At 33.1% G+C, this 14,313-nt stretch overlaps 4 protein-coding genes across 4 annotated transcripts; 1 reads left to right on the forward strand and 3 right to left on the reverse strand.

Annotated features, from left to right (window-relative positions):
- Positions 1 to 1,714: 1,714 nt before the first annotated feature.
- Positions 1,715 to 2,651, reverse strand: Tsp_03699 (hypothetical protein). The gene is made up of 4 exons (XM_003374455.1): positions 2,615 to 2,651; positions 2,225 to 2,470; positions 2,107 to 2,191; positions 1,715 to 1,739 (listed from the first exon to the last, which is right to left on the reverse strand). Exons 1-4 carry the CDS (start codon positions 2,649 to 2,651, stop codon positions 1,715 to 1,717), a joined length of 393 nt encoding a protein of 130 aa, XP_003374503.1.
- A 1,029-nt stretch (positions 2,652 to 3,680) lies between these two features.
- Positions 3,681 to 4,739, reverse strand: Tsp_03700 (hypothetical protein). The gene is made up of 3 exons (XM_003374456.1): positions 4,709 to 4,739; positions 4,170 to 4,491; positions 3,681 to 3,720 (listed from the first exon to the last, which is right to left on the reverse strand). The coding sequence occupies exons 1-3, from the start codon at positions 4,737 to 4,739 to the stop codon at positions 3,681 to 3,683; spliced, it is 393 nt and encodes a 130-aa protein (XP_003374504.1).
- Positions 4,740 to 5,947: 1,208 nt separating this feature from the next.
- On the forward strand, positions 5,948 to 6,315 carry Tsp_03701 (putative molybdopterin-guanine dinucleotide biosynthesis protein). Its single transcript, XM_003374457.1, has 2 exons — positions 5,948 to 5,994; positions 6,036 to 6,315. The coding sequence occupies exons 1-2, from the start codon at positions 5,948 to 5,950 to the stop codon at positions 6,313 to 6,315; spliced, it is 327 nt and encodes a 108-aa protein (XP_003374505.1).
- A 1,233-nt stretch (positions 6,316 to 7,548) lies between these two features.
- Tsp_03702 (hypothetical protein) lies at positions 7,549 to 8,857 on the reverse strand. The gene is made up of 4 exons (XM_003374458.1): positions 8,810 to 8,857; positions 8,591 to 8,689; positions 8,050 to 8,234; positions 7,549 to 7,603 (listed from the first exon to the last, which is right to left on the reverse strand). The coding sequence occupies exons 1-4, from the start codon at positions 8,855 to 8,857 to the stop codon at positions 7,549 to 7,551; spliced, it is 387 nt and encodes a 128-aa protein (XP_003374506.1).
- Between the last annotated feature and the right edge of the window lie 5,456 nt (positions 8,858 to 14,313).

Consider the following 14,313-nt stretch of genomic DNA (forward strand, 5'->3'; position numbering starts at 1 on the left):
CACTGTGAAAACAATAAACAACACTTTTAAAAATACAATCGCACCACTCATATTATTTGTCGTCGAAAGCTCATAGAAAGAAGCATTTCAGTTTTCAGAAGAAACTTCACTAGCACCAGTTTGTTTGTTATTTAAAAGAAGGCGAAAGAAAAAGCAAACAAGTGAGAAACAAGTAAGCAAGCAATTTATATTTAACCTACAAGTATTGTAGAGTATAAATTTAAATTTAGAAACTTCCTTAAAGATTCTCTTTCGGTTTCCACTAAAATTGCATAATCAAAATAATTTACAATGAGAATAATAAGAACTGTTATTGTATGCAAAGCAGAGCAGTCAGTTCTAATCCCAATGGTGAAACAGCACATGTACTGATTGATGAGACAGTAGCTACGCGCTTTGTGAAAAACGCAAATTGCTCATATAATCAATTTTCTTCACAGCAACAGCGAAAGAAAGTTACAGCGGTATGACGAAAGCGTAAAATGACGCAAGAGGTCACTTTTTCCATTTTCAAACCACACTATTGATCGTGTCAAAAATAGCACAACAATAGAATGCAAAAAATTTGTTTTTCCACTGTCATTGCAAAAAAAATTTCACAGTAATTTCCATTCAAAAATATTCTATCTAGCTCATTATTTCCACCGTCCCAAATGACAAAAACAACACAGTTGTTTACTTGATGATAAGTGTCCGTTGAAAAAACGAATTCAAAGAGAACCACTTAACCAGGACTGACAGTGCATCTGACATTCAATAAAATGTGTCTTTTTTCCAGTACTTCATTAAGCATCTGTTTGTTGTCAGTGTGAAAATTATTGGTAATTAAGCGCTACGTAACCAGCTAATTAAAAAAAAGTCATCATCATTGTGCAGCATTTTTCCATATAACTGTGAATCGTTCTTCAAACGAAACGGCAGAAAATTTCAATAATGGATTTATCTGACAAGCAGAAACTTAATTACGCCATCAGGAGGGTTGTTTGCTCAAAATTCCGCCCGTCAATAAACTGGCCATATCTCCGCCCTCTTGTTTTCAACTATCCGGCAAGTGAAAACAAACAACAGCTATTTTGTGAAGTACTTTCGTGATTATAAATATAGCTGTGGGCGTTTCTGATAGCTGGTCTTATTGTATATTCCTAGTCTGATATACATTAAAAGTTAAAACTGTTAAATAAAATGAAAACGTCCACCAATGAATATTAAGCTAGATTTTCCCTTTTTAGTCAGGTATGAGTAATAAAGATGATCAGTTGTACAACTACACAATAACAGTTTCTTTACGAAATTCTTCAGCAAATTCGTGCACAAAAATGCATTACGCCAAAAAGCTTTCCAGCATATATATGACTTTTTTCAGTATCTATCAAATCTTTACCTTTATTCGTTTCAAATCACTGTCATCTCCGTGAAAATTGTTAGCTAATGTTTACAGTAATTCACATTATGCTTGAAAGTCATGATGAATACTGTACTCATAATGAGGCATGTAAAACTTTTCGAAGGTGAACATTTCGCAGTAAAAATGGTTCAGCAACAAATGCTACAGAAATACATGTCTACAATTTTAAATGGTAACCTAAACTAAAAACTATTGTGGGTTGTACTGAAGAAAAAACCTTTAAAATTCACAATTCAGCAATTCATGTACCCGTTTAAATTTGAAAGCTTCAAATTTCAGCTACTAAAATCCTTTCATGGCTACTTGCCCTCAAGTATTCATAAACAACTCAGAGCTGCAATTAAACTGAAACAATAATATGTGACAAGCGAACCTTCTAAAAATCATTGTTCATGAATGCAAAAAAAGTAATAAACAAAAATAAAACAGTTGAAAAATGAGAATGCAACCTGTGTTAATCAAAAGTGAAAAAATCTCACGCACTTTGCCTTTCATTGTTCAATTGCCCTGCGGTAACAACCTCTTAAGAAATGAGACCAAATTTTTTGCACCTTCATCCAGACACTGAATTATATCTATACATGTAGGGAAACATGTGTACACGCTCACATGTAGTTACGCCACACATAGATTAATTATTGGGAATTGATTTCCTTTAAAAATAAAACCACCTGTTGAAAATAATACAAAAAATAACTTACGAGGTAGGAGGTGTAGTTGAACAGAGTTCAGTGATGATCACTTGCCAGGCGCTCCGCCAGACAACAGACCGCTCTGAACAAGTAGCTGAACTTCGCTTGAATTAGGAATACAAGTTACTAGGCTCACAGCTACTTGTTAGTATGCGTTCACGCTCCAACCGACAGCACTTTACTAGATGAACAGTTACTGTTGTACATGCGCCCACATCACCGGATAAGGACGCGAATGCAGTAGTTCTGAACGTCTGCTGTTTGTTCTTCTGTATCTTCTTCTTCTTCTTCTTTTTATTTTCTTTACCCACCTCAGCTTCTGCTTTTTCTTCTATTTCTACTTTCTGCCGTACTTCTTTGCACAGTCGTTTTGCTGTAAAACAATACGCAAATGTCAAAAAATAATAGAAAAGTATATTAGTAAGAAATAAAAAAAAAGATAGCGACACTAACGACGCGCGTGAAAAAACAGGACCTGCTTTCGGGTGAATAATGAAGAAAAAAAATTCAAGCTAACCATCAGGGTAAATAGTGGATCTAAGGAGTTGACGCATAAAATGAATAATAAACGCATGAAACGAGAAAAAGAACGAACCAAAAGGCAATAACCAGTATGTGTTGTGTGTATGTCATGTGTGAAAGCGAAGCACAAATCAGGCTGTTTTTCTAGTAAAAATATTAACAAAAGCCATGAGCTAACCTAACAGAACCGATGTGCGCCAAATAATGGCTGTAAGAAAACGATATATTTTATTTTATTTTATTTTATTCCCTTTTTTGTAGGGAATTTTAAACACACTACACAGGAAATAGGAAAAAGCCGTTGATATGACAATCGCTTCAAGAATCTTTTCGAACACAAATGTTGAACAGAGTTATAGAAAATTAACAGATTACAAAGCCAAAAAAATATCTCAACTAATCAGCAAACAGTGCTCAAAATAATAGTGCCACTAATAATATCGAAACAGAACGGTTGTCGTCGTCGAATTACTACATCTCCCCTCCCTTTTTTTACAACCATCTGCTGGTCTTGACTATTTATGCGTGCGTTTTTCTCTCACCTTCCATTTCTCAATCTTTTTAGCTCTCTCGCACGTAAACACAAATACATTCAATAAAACTCACTCGCTGGCTGTCTCTATCTTTCGTTTCCTTTCACTCTTGTTCAGGTTCTAACTTGTTGGCAATATCAGCAGCGGTATTTTCTCTTTCCTTCCCACCCCCTCACTCATACATGCACACACACACACACACACTTTGTCTCTGTATCTCTATCTCTTCCTCATTCTTGCTCTGCTTGTCCGTCTTTCTTTTGCTTCCTCTTTCGCGTTCTGCCTGTCCGTCTCTGTCTCTGTCTGTCTCTCTCACATTCTCTCAATCTCTCTCTCTTTCTCTCTCTCTCTCTCTCTCTCTCTCTCTCATTCTCGTTCTCTGAGCGTTGTAAAAATACAATTGCCTCTAGCAAAGAAAATAACTGGAAACTAAGCGAAAAACTAGCCTGAATGCGGCCACTGTCATGCAGAAGCAGGCTGACAAGAGAAAACTAGACGCCCAGGGCAGGGTCGTGGAAAAACTGCTTTCTACCAATTAACAGTGAACAAACGAACTACCCCCTCCCATCTAAAAATTTCTACAACTTTTCAATACCTGCACTGCTCTATTTACATGTAGATCACCCATCAGTAATTATTGTTTTCAGATCATTTTAAAATTTTCAAAAGTAAAAAAAAAGAGGAGAACATTTTTATAATGCAAAAAAATTGCCCATTAATAAGTAACCAACAATAATTTTTCTTAATTTTCACCTTCTTCACTTTCCCTTTCTTCCCCTATATATATACATATATATATACATCTACATGCTGCAAATAAATCCATACAAATAAATACAAAATACAAAAAGAAATTTCATACATATTTTTGTTTGTTTGTAGTTCTCATAAAATCATAACAACTTTAACTCATAGCCGCAGTTGCGTAAACAGAAAAATAACTGTACAAGATAAATAGTTAAATGAAAAAATGCTAGAACATATCGTTACAAGATGGACACACAATTCCAAACAAACAGCACGGCAGATATTATTTGTTGATGACAATTTTTGAAAAAATCAACCAGCACAGTACAGTAGAGCTCAGCTCGGCTCAATCTAACGAACCTAACCAGCAGCAAAGTCGACGGACGTTGTCGACTGCATACCATGGCAAAAGAAAATCTCATCTTCACGCTTACGGCTGTTTCATGCTGACATGACGTCACTAACGACGCAGGTGGCCTAACACTGGTTATATAAGCGCTGAGCGTTGATCGTATAAGCCGGCTCGAGAGGACAACACATTCGGCGATTGATCGACTTTTCGCTTTTTCAAAAGATTCACAAATTGCTACTACTCAAAACCCACTTCAAGAATAGAAACAGCTCAATGAACCAATCAAGCTAAATCATCGTCATTTTCATCTTCATCATTACCAACACTAAGAACAAATCCGAAGTTGCTCATCGCTCACTAGTGGTTAGCTCACTCACCTAGGCTAAAGAAGAATTGTGTTTTTCTTGCAACGCTTGCTTTGACTGCGCGTTTTCAATCTTTTCAAATCTGCAGCTACCTAAACCAAAACGTGCCCTTTTCCTGTTCATTATTTAAGCTACAATTATTCACCACCGCAGCCTGGGTAAATATTAGGCGAAAATGGCGATTTATTTTCCAGATTTCCAACAAACACTATTGTATTTAGAAGCGAACAGACGGTCAAAAGAGACGTCCCCGTTCACGAACGAACTGTAAACAAAATCCCGCTAACGTGATAACTGAAACGTCGTCCTTTTTACATAAATAGCGCATCAAAACGATTAGCGCCAGTTGTTGAAATTCGCTTTTTCTTCTGGGTCTTTCTGCTTATACACACACACACACACACACACATTATGTAGAGCACATTTGAAACAAAAATAGAAGATTTATTCAGTGGAACGCTAATTGGCTACAGATAAAAGTGAATCTGGAAAAAACACGCCTCCACAATATACGCATACAATCGAAACTTACATGAAAAGCACAAAACATTTTAATATCAGCGCTGGACAAATGTAAACATGCTAAAGCGCTCTTATAATCCGAAAGCGATGAAACGAAAACATCTACAGAATGATATTTTCATATTATGCAGATATTCTAATAAATCAATAAAATCTATTCACTTTGAGCAGAAATAAATGATCGAAATTAAGAAAATGAAATTTCACACACTACGTGCATGCGAATATGTGAAACAGAAAATAAGCAGGCCGAGTTACAGATAATCGATTGATAGACACATGTGAATGAATAAACAACTCGAAGATGAAACATTCATTATGCGCGTAAAAGGATGAAAAATAAGCCAAACCGGCTAAGTTGAAGAAGCTCGAAAAATCATAAACTGCTTGCCAAAGTTCGCTAACTTATTGTTGTTATTTAGCTTATCAAGGAATGCAATAAACAAATAAACTTATAAAAAGAGTCTCTATTTTTGAGGACACCATAATCAAACAGCCTCGCTGTCGAGCAAGAAACATTGGAGAAAAATTGATGTTGAATAAATTTTTTGTTTTCTATTTATAAATGTGAAAGAAAAGAGTCATTTTCAAAAAATTGACATTGGTAATAACAATAACAATCGAATCCGTGAGCGCATCCGGACATGAAACTGTGGTATAGAGAACCACTTGCAGTGGCTGCTTCTTAATCGCTCGCTGCTGAAGAAGCGAATAGCCAGCTGCGCTTCCGGAGTCGATTACTTTTTTCCAAAGTGAAAGAAAAAGCACTCTTTGATTACGAGAGAGCAGCCGTCGTCAAACAACAACGAATGAATCAAAAGTCCTCTGAATCCCCCCTCCACCACCAACTCTGCAAGTTATTGCACAATTTGTCAGCTTCTTCGCTAAAAATTTAAGCAGCTTTCACTCTGTGCCACACCACACGTCAAAAGAGAAAACAACGACAGCCTTTCAACTTTTTTACTGGACAATCCCAACGCCGCTGGTCGCATTCGACGACCAGCAAGCTGTTTCACAGTTGTTCATTTTCGAGGACACGCCTCCATCTGGCAAACGACCAGAATTCCGACAATTTGCCAAAAGCAATTTACCAATTCCAAATCGTCATCGCTCTTTCTTATTTACTACAGCGACTGCAGCTCTTTGCAGTGCCCTATTTTTTTTACTAACCCTTTAGCGCGAAGCAAAATAGCGACAGTAAAATTACAACATCATCCTTCTTACAGTAAGGTTCAGCTGATGTTCTCCGTCTACAAAGTTGAAAATAATAAAAGCTGCTACAGATGTGAAAATCAAATCAAAATTGGAATTGGAAAACATATTCTCAGCACTGACACACAGACAATGCAAATCAACAAGCATCCTTCCTCAACTACCTACCAAAGCAAAGCTACACCCCTGAGAAATGAAGTTAGCAAATGTCACCCATTCTCACAAAATAATGCACTTTGAAAAAATCCTAATCTATGCGATACTGATAAATAGGCACTTTTTTGATGACCAGATCTAAAAGTAAGGCATAATTATTTGGGCTAGAGCGCCGCCAATGGCTACCAAAGCCAGATCGATGGTTAGCCTTTCTCGAAAAAGAAAGAAAGCACTGTTTTTGAATATCGCAACAAGCGCAAAAATCTTAATTGAATTCAAAGCTTCCTTCAATCGTTCGGTAATTCAATTTTCTCACTCTAAACTCTATTGACACAGCACTCACTATATGACTGCACAGAATCGCCAGTCGGCAATCATTTGACTAGTAAACAGAGTGGATATTAGCAGTGAGGTTGCAAATTTGATACATACAAATTAGTTTTGCCCGCTTTGCAAATCGAGCTGACTAAGCAATCAAAAGCAAACTGTGAGCGATGGAATAAAAGTGACATCACCAAATCATCAAAGCAACAAACAAGCTATCGACAGAAGCTAAAAAACGCTCCACAGCGTGTCAGTGAACGCCAATCATCATAACCGAATTGATAGCAATTTAAAAAGTTTGTTCATTCTCAAAAAAAATTCCCCTCAAAGCATTTATTCATTGCATCTGTAACATCGGTGGTAAATAAAAAGAATCAGTTAGAGTCATTTAAAATGTTCTCATAAATCTTACAATAACAATGCACAATAAAACACGTCAAAAATTAACTGCGCAAAACATCTTTTGAACAACAGCTAATCTTCAAATAATTAAGCAGAATTCAAAATCACTACATGAATACGGTCAGAAATTAAAACGTTCATCCGTTTGAATTGCGTCGTATTGTATTGTACTTAACATGAATAATGAAAAATTTACTTTGTAATGGTATTATTGAACAATAATATATTTTTTCAACTATTTGTGAAAGTAAATAAAGAAATCAGTTTTGAAAAAAATCTGCAAAAAAAGAAACCAGGAAAGGAAACTAAAAGGTATTTATACATCACATTCGCTTATACTGATATACAAAGCAGTTGTTTCAGTGAAAAAACTGCAATCTAAAATTAAACCGTTTTAACATTGCCAAAAAACCATTTTCCAAATTTGTCGCTGAAAATTAACAAACAAATCACGTGTGCATACCATGTATGTATATGTGCGTATGCTATCACGCTATCAGCGAAGATAGAAAAGGAAAATAAACAGATAATGATGCTTTTGACAACAACAACAACAGTAACTTATTGTAATTAGGAAAATTAATATGAAACAAGAGAACAATAACAATTAGAAAGAAAAGCAGTACCGTTTTCGTTGAAAAATGAAAAACCAAATTATACAAGTCCAGATGAAATATCGCAAATACTAACTATATCATGAAATGGTTTGTAATTCAGCATGCCATGAAATAAACACGTTTAATATGCATAAAAACTTTCCTCTCAGGAAGCGCAGGCAATTAACTATCATTCAACACATCTGACGCAAATGGTAAACATCTCGCTGACAGTTAAACAACAAGATAGCCGTGCAGATTGGGCAACATCTTGAACTGTAGCGCTATCTGCAAAAGCGACAACTGTTGAAAGCTGGCCAATAACATAAATGCTTTTAAATGACTCTCGTTTACGCTGAGCAAAGAATGCACATCTGACGAGACAAATTCCAAAATCATCATCTTTCTATTTTAAAAAACAACTTAAATAACTTCTCAATCGTGCAAGCAAATGTCAATATAGGTAAGCATGTTAATATTATGAATGGTCGTAAAATTGGTTCCTTCTTGTGAAAATTTCTTATTTTTAGAATAACAACGCAGAAAATATATACAAATATTTTGAAAAAAATGAAGCAATTATCTTTCCTTTAAAAAATTAATCATATTTTGAAAATCTGCCTACAGTATCTGCTGTGTAAAGCGCGATGTGCAACAGAGAGCAATAATATTTCTTAAATAATCTGCTAATGATGCTATATTTAATAACTTTTTAATTTTTTCAGTTGAATGAACTGAAATTCATTGAAGAAATACACTTACTTGAAGGCTGCTTTTAGCACCAACAGCTGCCCAGAAATGACATGGGAATTGATGTGACAGAACAAGAGAAAATTGATGAACAAAACAACTTATAACATACTCTAAGCATTTTCACCCTTAAAGTAAGATAAAATAAAAGCAAAGCGCCAATACCGGCAGAACCACAAACACAATCGTTATTTACTTGATATTCTCTGCTGTTTGTGATAGAAATAAAACTGCACAAATAAGTACAGTCGATGAAAAATCGATATCGACTACGTGCATTTTATTTATCTTGAAAAAAGTAAATGACGTAAATTAGTAAAAGAGAAACAAACGCAAAAACAAAAATAAAGCATAATTGATGTTACCGAAGCAATAAAGCCATCATCATTTGATTAAATATGATCGAAGAGAATAAATATTCAGTTCAAAAGTGCATTTCTGACTTTAAAATCAATGTTAAGCTTATGCAAAATTAACAAATGAAAATATATTACGAATAGAAAACGGAATAAGCATGCTAAAATGCACTCATATTCTTGTTACTGTAGTAAAAAATGAACAAACCGTTTTCTAAATACAGCTATAACTATTTCAATTTTACTTTAACAACAAAAAAATGCATGTGTTAATTTTGTTTTAATAATTTTTTCATCTACCGAAAGATATTTCAGCTGATAAAAAGTGTAATAAATACTGCATCAGGTAAGTTGCAGTTTACAAAATTGCAACCACAGCCATCTATCTGCCTCTTAGTAGGAGGGAGTCTGAGAGACTATACAAAAGCAAGCATGTAAGACTGTCTGTGTAAAAATGTTTTATAACATTACTTGAAATCCATTTTTTGTTAGTTAAATCTGAAAAATCTGATCTCATAAAACATTTATGCATTTTCAGATAATTAAAAAAATTATCCTAGCTTGCACCTTTCTCAAACTTCTTCAGATTAAGTAACCGTTATTTGCTTGTTGTTAAAACACACAGCAATATCATAATTCTACCGCATGTGATTCAAAGAGCTAAGGAAAAGCAGTTTCGTTTCACCAGACATTCGAAGAACAACGTCTAAACGCTTTGTTGAAGAGAAAAAACTTTGAAGAAAAAAATGCATGCAATTCTGATTCCTTGACATTAGAAAATGAAAACAGATTGAGATAGAAGGTTTGCCGATAAAAATCATCCCAAACTGACCACCACTAAAAGTAATCATACAATTCCATAAAAAATGTAATAAAACACGTTGAATAACAAAATAAATAGTGTTACGTGTAATTTTTCTTGTTCGCCATTCCTCTTATGCAAACTTTCTCATTTAACTATTAATTTCCTATTAATGAATATTAATTTCAATTACTGAAAAAACTATAAATTTTGTAAATTGATTTCTAACATTCACTTGTGTACAACTAAGAGGAAACGGACAAAATTCATTTATGATAAATTATTGATGATGTTCACAGTAAAATTTCATATAAAAATTTTCAAATAAAAACATCTTTTTGTAAAATATTCAGGTAATAAACAAATACATATATATATATATAATGATAAAATAGCTTCTCTCACATAGGAATAAACTTGATTTTTATCTTTAATTTTAGAGTGGAGCACCTTTTGGAAAAAGTTTTACATTTGAAAAAGAATTCAAACTCAACAAAACTGACGTTGATTTTTAAGCTACAGTTTTCTTCTGCTTCAATCCACCCACACCATCACCCTAACTGAAAAATAAATATTCAATCTGACATACCAGTAACGCCAATGCTGAGCAGGATGTTCAAAACTCGGCCCATAGAGAATTCCGTAATGCAGTGCGAGTACTTGTAAGAAAGAACGTTTGAAGTTGTCCCTTCAAAAGTTCGCAACGCGTAGAAAAATATAAACTGCTTACCAAGCAAACATTGCGTTCTTCTCAAAACGCTAAAAGCACTCCAAAATCGTACAGTAAACAACGAAAAGAAAATTGTAAACGGATTGAATTTTTCTACTTCCCAAGCTTATAATATTAAAGCAAGCTGTTAAAATAAAGCTGATTTAAAAATTTGAAACAAAAAAGCATAGTAAGTGTTATCAATGCGCATCATTAAATTGTGCAATTCGCAATAATTTCATTAAAAAAATTATACACTTGAAAAAATAAACATTTCAAATCAAATTATTTGAATAAAATGCCCATTCATAATTCAAACATATTAAACAACAAAAATAAATAAATAAATAAATAAACTCATATTGGATATCAAATAGTAATAATAAAATTAATTTCGTTTGAAATTATAAATAAATAAATTCAAAATTATCCATGCTGTTGATAAACAGGCACTCAACTTTGAATTATGCTGACATGTGAAAAATAAAAAAAAGATAGTAAAAGATTTGCTCAAAAAATGCAATCTATGAATAAAAATTAATTATAAAAAATACTACACTTTCAATTATACTATTATATTATTAATTATACTATACTTTCAAGTCAGTGCAATAATTAATGAATAAATTTTTTTTCATTTGAAATAACAACTGAAAATAATGACGTGCAGAAAACACTAAATTAATACGAATTAGTTTAAAACTGTGCAAATATGATAACGTTTGACACTTTAATTGTGTACCAAATAATGTGAAAACCTCATGAGAAAGCAATCAAAACAGCAGGCCCATATGCATATATATATATATATATAACTTGAACTTTTCCTGAAATAAGCTTCAACATCACCAACCGTTAACTGTCAATGTGGATAACGTAATTTTTTAATTTCAATTAGAATTAAAGCTTCATGCGCATACATAAATAAAAATCTTTCCCACTGTACAACAGCAAATAATAGTTTCTGCTGCTGGCAGATTGCCACATGACAAAAATAACAAAAGGTGAGTAAATTCTGCTATAAATTTCTGTGTTCAGTACGCTCAGTTTGATTGTAGTTTTCTAACAAATTGGATTATTTGCAAACGCAAATATTGATTTGAGCAAAAACGCATCAAATTAAATACAATGGTCTTGATTATAATTGATTTGACGGCAAAATACTGGAAGAAACTATAAAAAGCAAACCAACCACTTATATTTGCAAAACTTGCCAACCTACGCATAATTCTCGAAAAATAAAGCACAATCTTTAACTATTAGTTGTTTTTTGCCAAATTTCAGCGAGGAAATCAAAAATATTTTCTCGAACATTTTACAAACCTAAATTTAGAAAATGCATTTTCTATTGTAGTAATTCGTAATTTTAACTGATTCGAAGAATAACAGATTAAAAAGAAGCAGTCTGAAATGTTTACACTGTAAACAGCAAAGCAAAAAAACTTTAAAAAATAAAAAAAAACAAAGACTTGAAAAATAAACTAGTGAGCATTGAACATCTTTTTTGTTATTTTAACCTGCTCATCAATTAATTTTAGCTACACCGCTGCAGAATACTGTAGTCATCGGAACTTAGCTCAGAAACGAAGATAATGAATGTTTGAAATAAAATTAAAAAAAAATTGAAAACAAAACTTTTCACACGTAGTTATTCTGATAATTCAATTTGTTGAACTGTATTTTGGTTGTAAAAAAATACAACTATTTTTCTTAACAAACAACACTCGGCAGTAGGCAATGTATTTAAGCTGAAGATGTTTCTTCTCATTGGGCGGAAAATAATAAAACTGAAAAATTTAAACTAAAGAAATCGATAAAGCATACCATATTAAGAGATTACATTTTGTGTTAGGATAAACATGGCAAATAAAAAACTTAAAAAAAGGATCATGTTATTTTTCTAAGTTCAGCTCATAAAACTAACCGAGTTTAAGGGCAAAAGAATAGTACTGAACTACCAAACACACACACTGACATGTATATCTATATACTTTTATGAATAGACACATATGCAAATTTGCATATATATTAACAGATAGACAGAAAAATAGTTAAACAGTAATAACGGTGATAAAGAGATCCAAGTTGACGATGCATGTATGATAGGAATTTTGTGCAACGCAAAGAAATAAGAAAAAAATAGCATCGAATCAGTGGTCAGCAGTAGCTGAAATTTCTGTCTGCCTAATAAAGAACAAATCGTTCAGTTGCTAAAAATAACAATCGGGTATTCCATTGGCACAATGCCAACGCTTCTTTTCAAGTTCACTCAATAATCATAACTGTTATTGTGGTGTTGAATAAATTTAAAAAAGAAATAAGAAAAAAAATTCTTTTTTTGAATAAAAAAAGTACACGCACATTCGTAGAAAAATATGAATAATAATTGAAATAAAGAATAGCTTACTTGTGAGAGAGAACAGAACAAGAAGATGATGAAGTGGAAAAGTGAAATTAGAAGCGGATGAATATGGATTGACAAATTAAAGCGTACAACAAACGTTCTGGCGGCCGAAAATACAACTGAACGCGATAAATAAGCAACGAACATGGAAGAAAGAGAGATAAAGAAAAAATTTGCATAATCATCATTTTTACCCAACTAAACAACTGACAAGGGAGGCGTTGAAGTGCTATTAGAGCAGTTCTTCTCGCCTGGTTTACCCGAGGCTATCAAACAGTTGAACAGAAAGAGAATGAGGGAGGGAGGAAAAGAAAATGGCGGCGGTCAGCGGCACAGCGGCTAGAAAAAGCTGTACTGCTTCTTTGCACGAGGGCAAGCGTAACCAAGGAAACTGCATAGAAAAATAGATCATATTAATTACGGCGATCAGATCTGCTTGTGCACATACACTCACTCATACAAGCCGACTAACACCCACGCCAGGACCCACAAAGTCCGCTAAGCTTGTTCAATCGATTTATCCAAGCCACACTACTCCTAGTCACTCACTCACTCACTCATTCTGGCCCTTTTACTCCAATGTCAATGTTCTGTCAAAAATTTTCTCTCATTTTCAAACATTCATTTCATATTACAACTTTCGCGGCTTTTTTCTATCAATTTCAACCTCCTCTCTCTTTCATAATCATAAATTATTATTCTATCACATCTCGATTCATTTACGTTCATAGTTCATTCATTCATTCCAAATTAACTAAGCCTTACTACTCTTAGCCAAACACGTTGCAAATAATTGTTTTAAATAATAAAAAATTTTTTTACTAAGTAAACAAATTAGTTTAATTTCTGAAAACCAGCATTTGGTTGGATTTTCATTAAACTAAAGCATTTTCACTTTTATTTCCTCTCATCTATACTAACGTTCAACACCTTTAGCCTAACCTGATTGATTATCATTATTTTCATATTATCATATTTCGACTCTATATGAAAATTTTTATCACAGAAACTGAAACACCGAACTGATAAAACGAATGAATATATATATATATGAACTTTTTCTTACAGCAAGATTTATCATCACAAACAATGTTCATTATTGTTCAACTGCAATATAAAATACTCTCCCATATTATAAACCCCAGTTTTTATTAGAAAGAAGAATTTATTACAAATAAATTAATTTGAATTTCTACTGAAAATACGCTTACAATGTTGCTTAATTTAAAAAATTAACAAACAACAAAATCTATTATTTTTCATTGATCAATGATCACCATCTTTTATCAGTGAAAAATCTGTTTCTATGAAAAAAAACATATTCTCATTTGTAGCAATGATTTGAAACAAAAAAATTATCAACTTTCCAGATTCTAAACGACTAAATTCACTGACTGAAAACACAAATTTCCATTGATACTGATAAGTTACAGTAGTAGTAGTAGTAGTAGTAGTAATAGTGAA

Source organism: Trichinella spiralis, assembly GCF_000181795.1.
Source record: "Trichinella spiralis strain ISS 195 chromosome Unknown Scfld5, whole genome shotgun sequence".
NCBI classification, from domain to species: domain Eukaryota; kingdom Metazoa; phylum Nematoda; class Enoplea; order Trichinellida; family Trichinellidae; genus Trichinella; species Trichinella spiralis.

Coding starts and splice junctions, on each gene's coding strand:
- Tsp_03699 (XM_003374455.1), bottom strand. CDS start 2,651: ATGCGTCAACTCCTTAGATCCACTATTTACCCTGATG. Junction 2,471..2,614: donor ATCCACTATTTACCCTGATG/GTTAGCTTGAAT, acceptor ATTGTTTTACAG/CAAAACGACTGTGCAAAGAA. Junction 2,192..2,224: donor AACAAGTAGCTGTGAGCCTA/GTAACTTGTATT, acceptor AGCGAAGTTCAG/CTACTTGTTCAGAGCGGTCT.
- Tsp_03700 (XM_003374456.1), bottom strand. CDS start 4,739: ATGAACAGGAAAAGGGCACGTTTTGGTTTAG. Junction 4,492..4,708: donor AAGGGCACGTTTTGGTTTAG/GTAGCTGCAGAT, acceptor GTGGGTTTTGAG/TAGTAGCAATTTGTGAATCT. Junction 3,721..4,169: donor CAAATAATATCTGCCGTGCT/GTTTGTTTGGAA, acceptor AGAAATTTTTAG/ATGGGAGGGGGTAGTTCGTT.
- Tsp_03701 (XM_003374457.1), top strand. CDS start 5,948: ATGAATCAAAAGTCCTCTGAATCCCCCCTCCACCACCAACTCTGCAA. Junction 5,995..6,035: donor CTCCACCACCAACTCTGCAA/GTTATTGCACAA, acceptor TAAAAATTTAAG/CAGCTTTCACTCTGTGCCAC.
- Tsp_03702 (XM_003374458.1), bottom strand. CDS start 8,857: ATGCACGTAGTCGATATCGATTTTTCATCGACTGTACTTATTTGTGCA. Junction 8,690..8,809: donor CGACTGTACTTATTTGTGCA/GTTTTATTTCTA, acceptor AAATGCTTAGAG/TATGTTATAAGTTGTTTTGT. Junction 7,604..8,049: donor TGTTTAACTGTCAGCGAGAT/GTTTACCATTTG, acceptor TTTAGATTGCAG/TTTTTTCACTGAAACAACTG.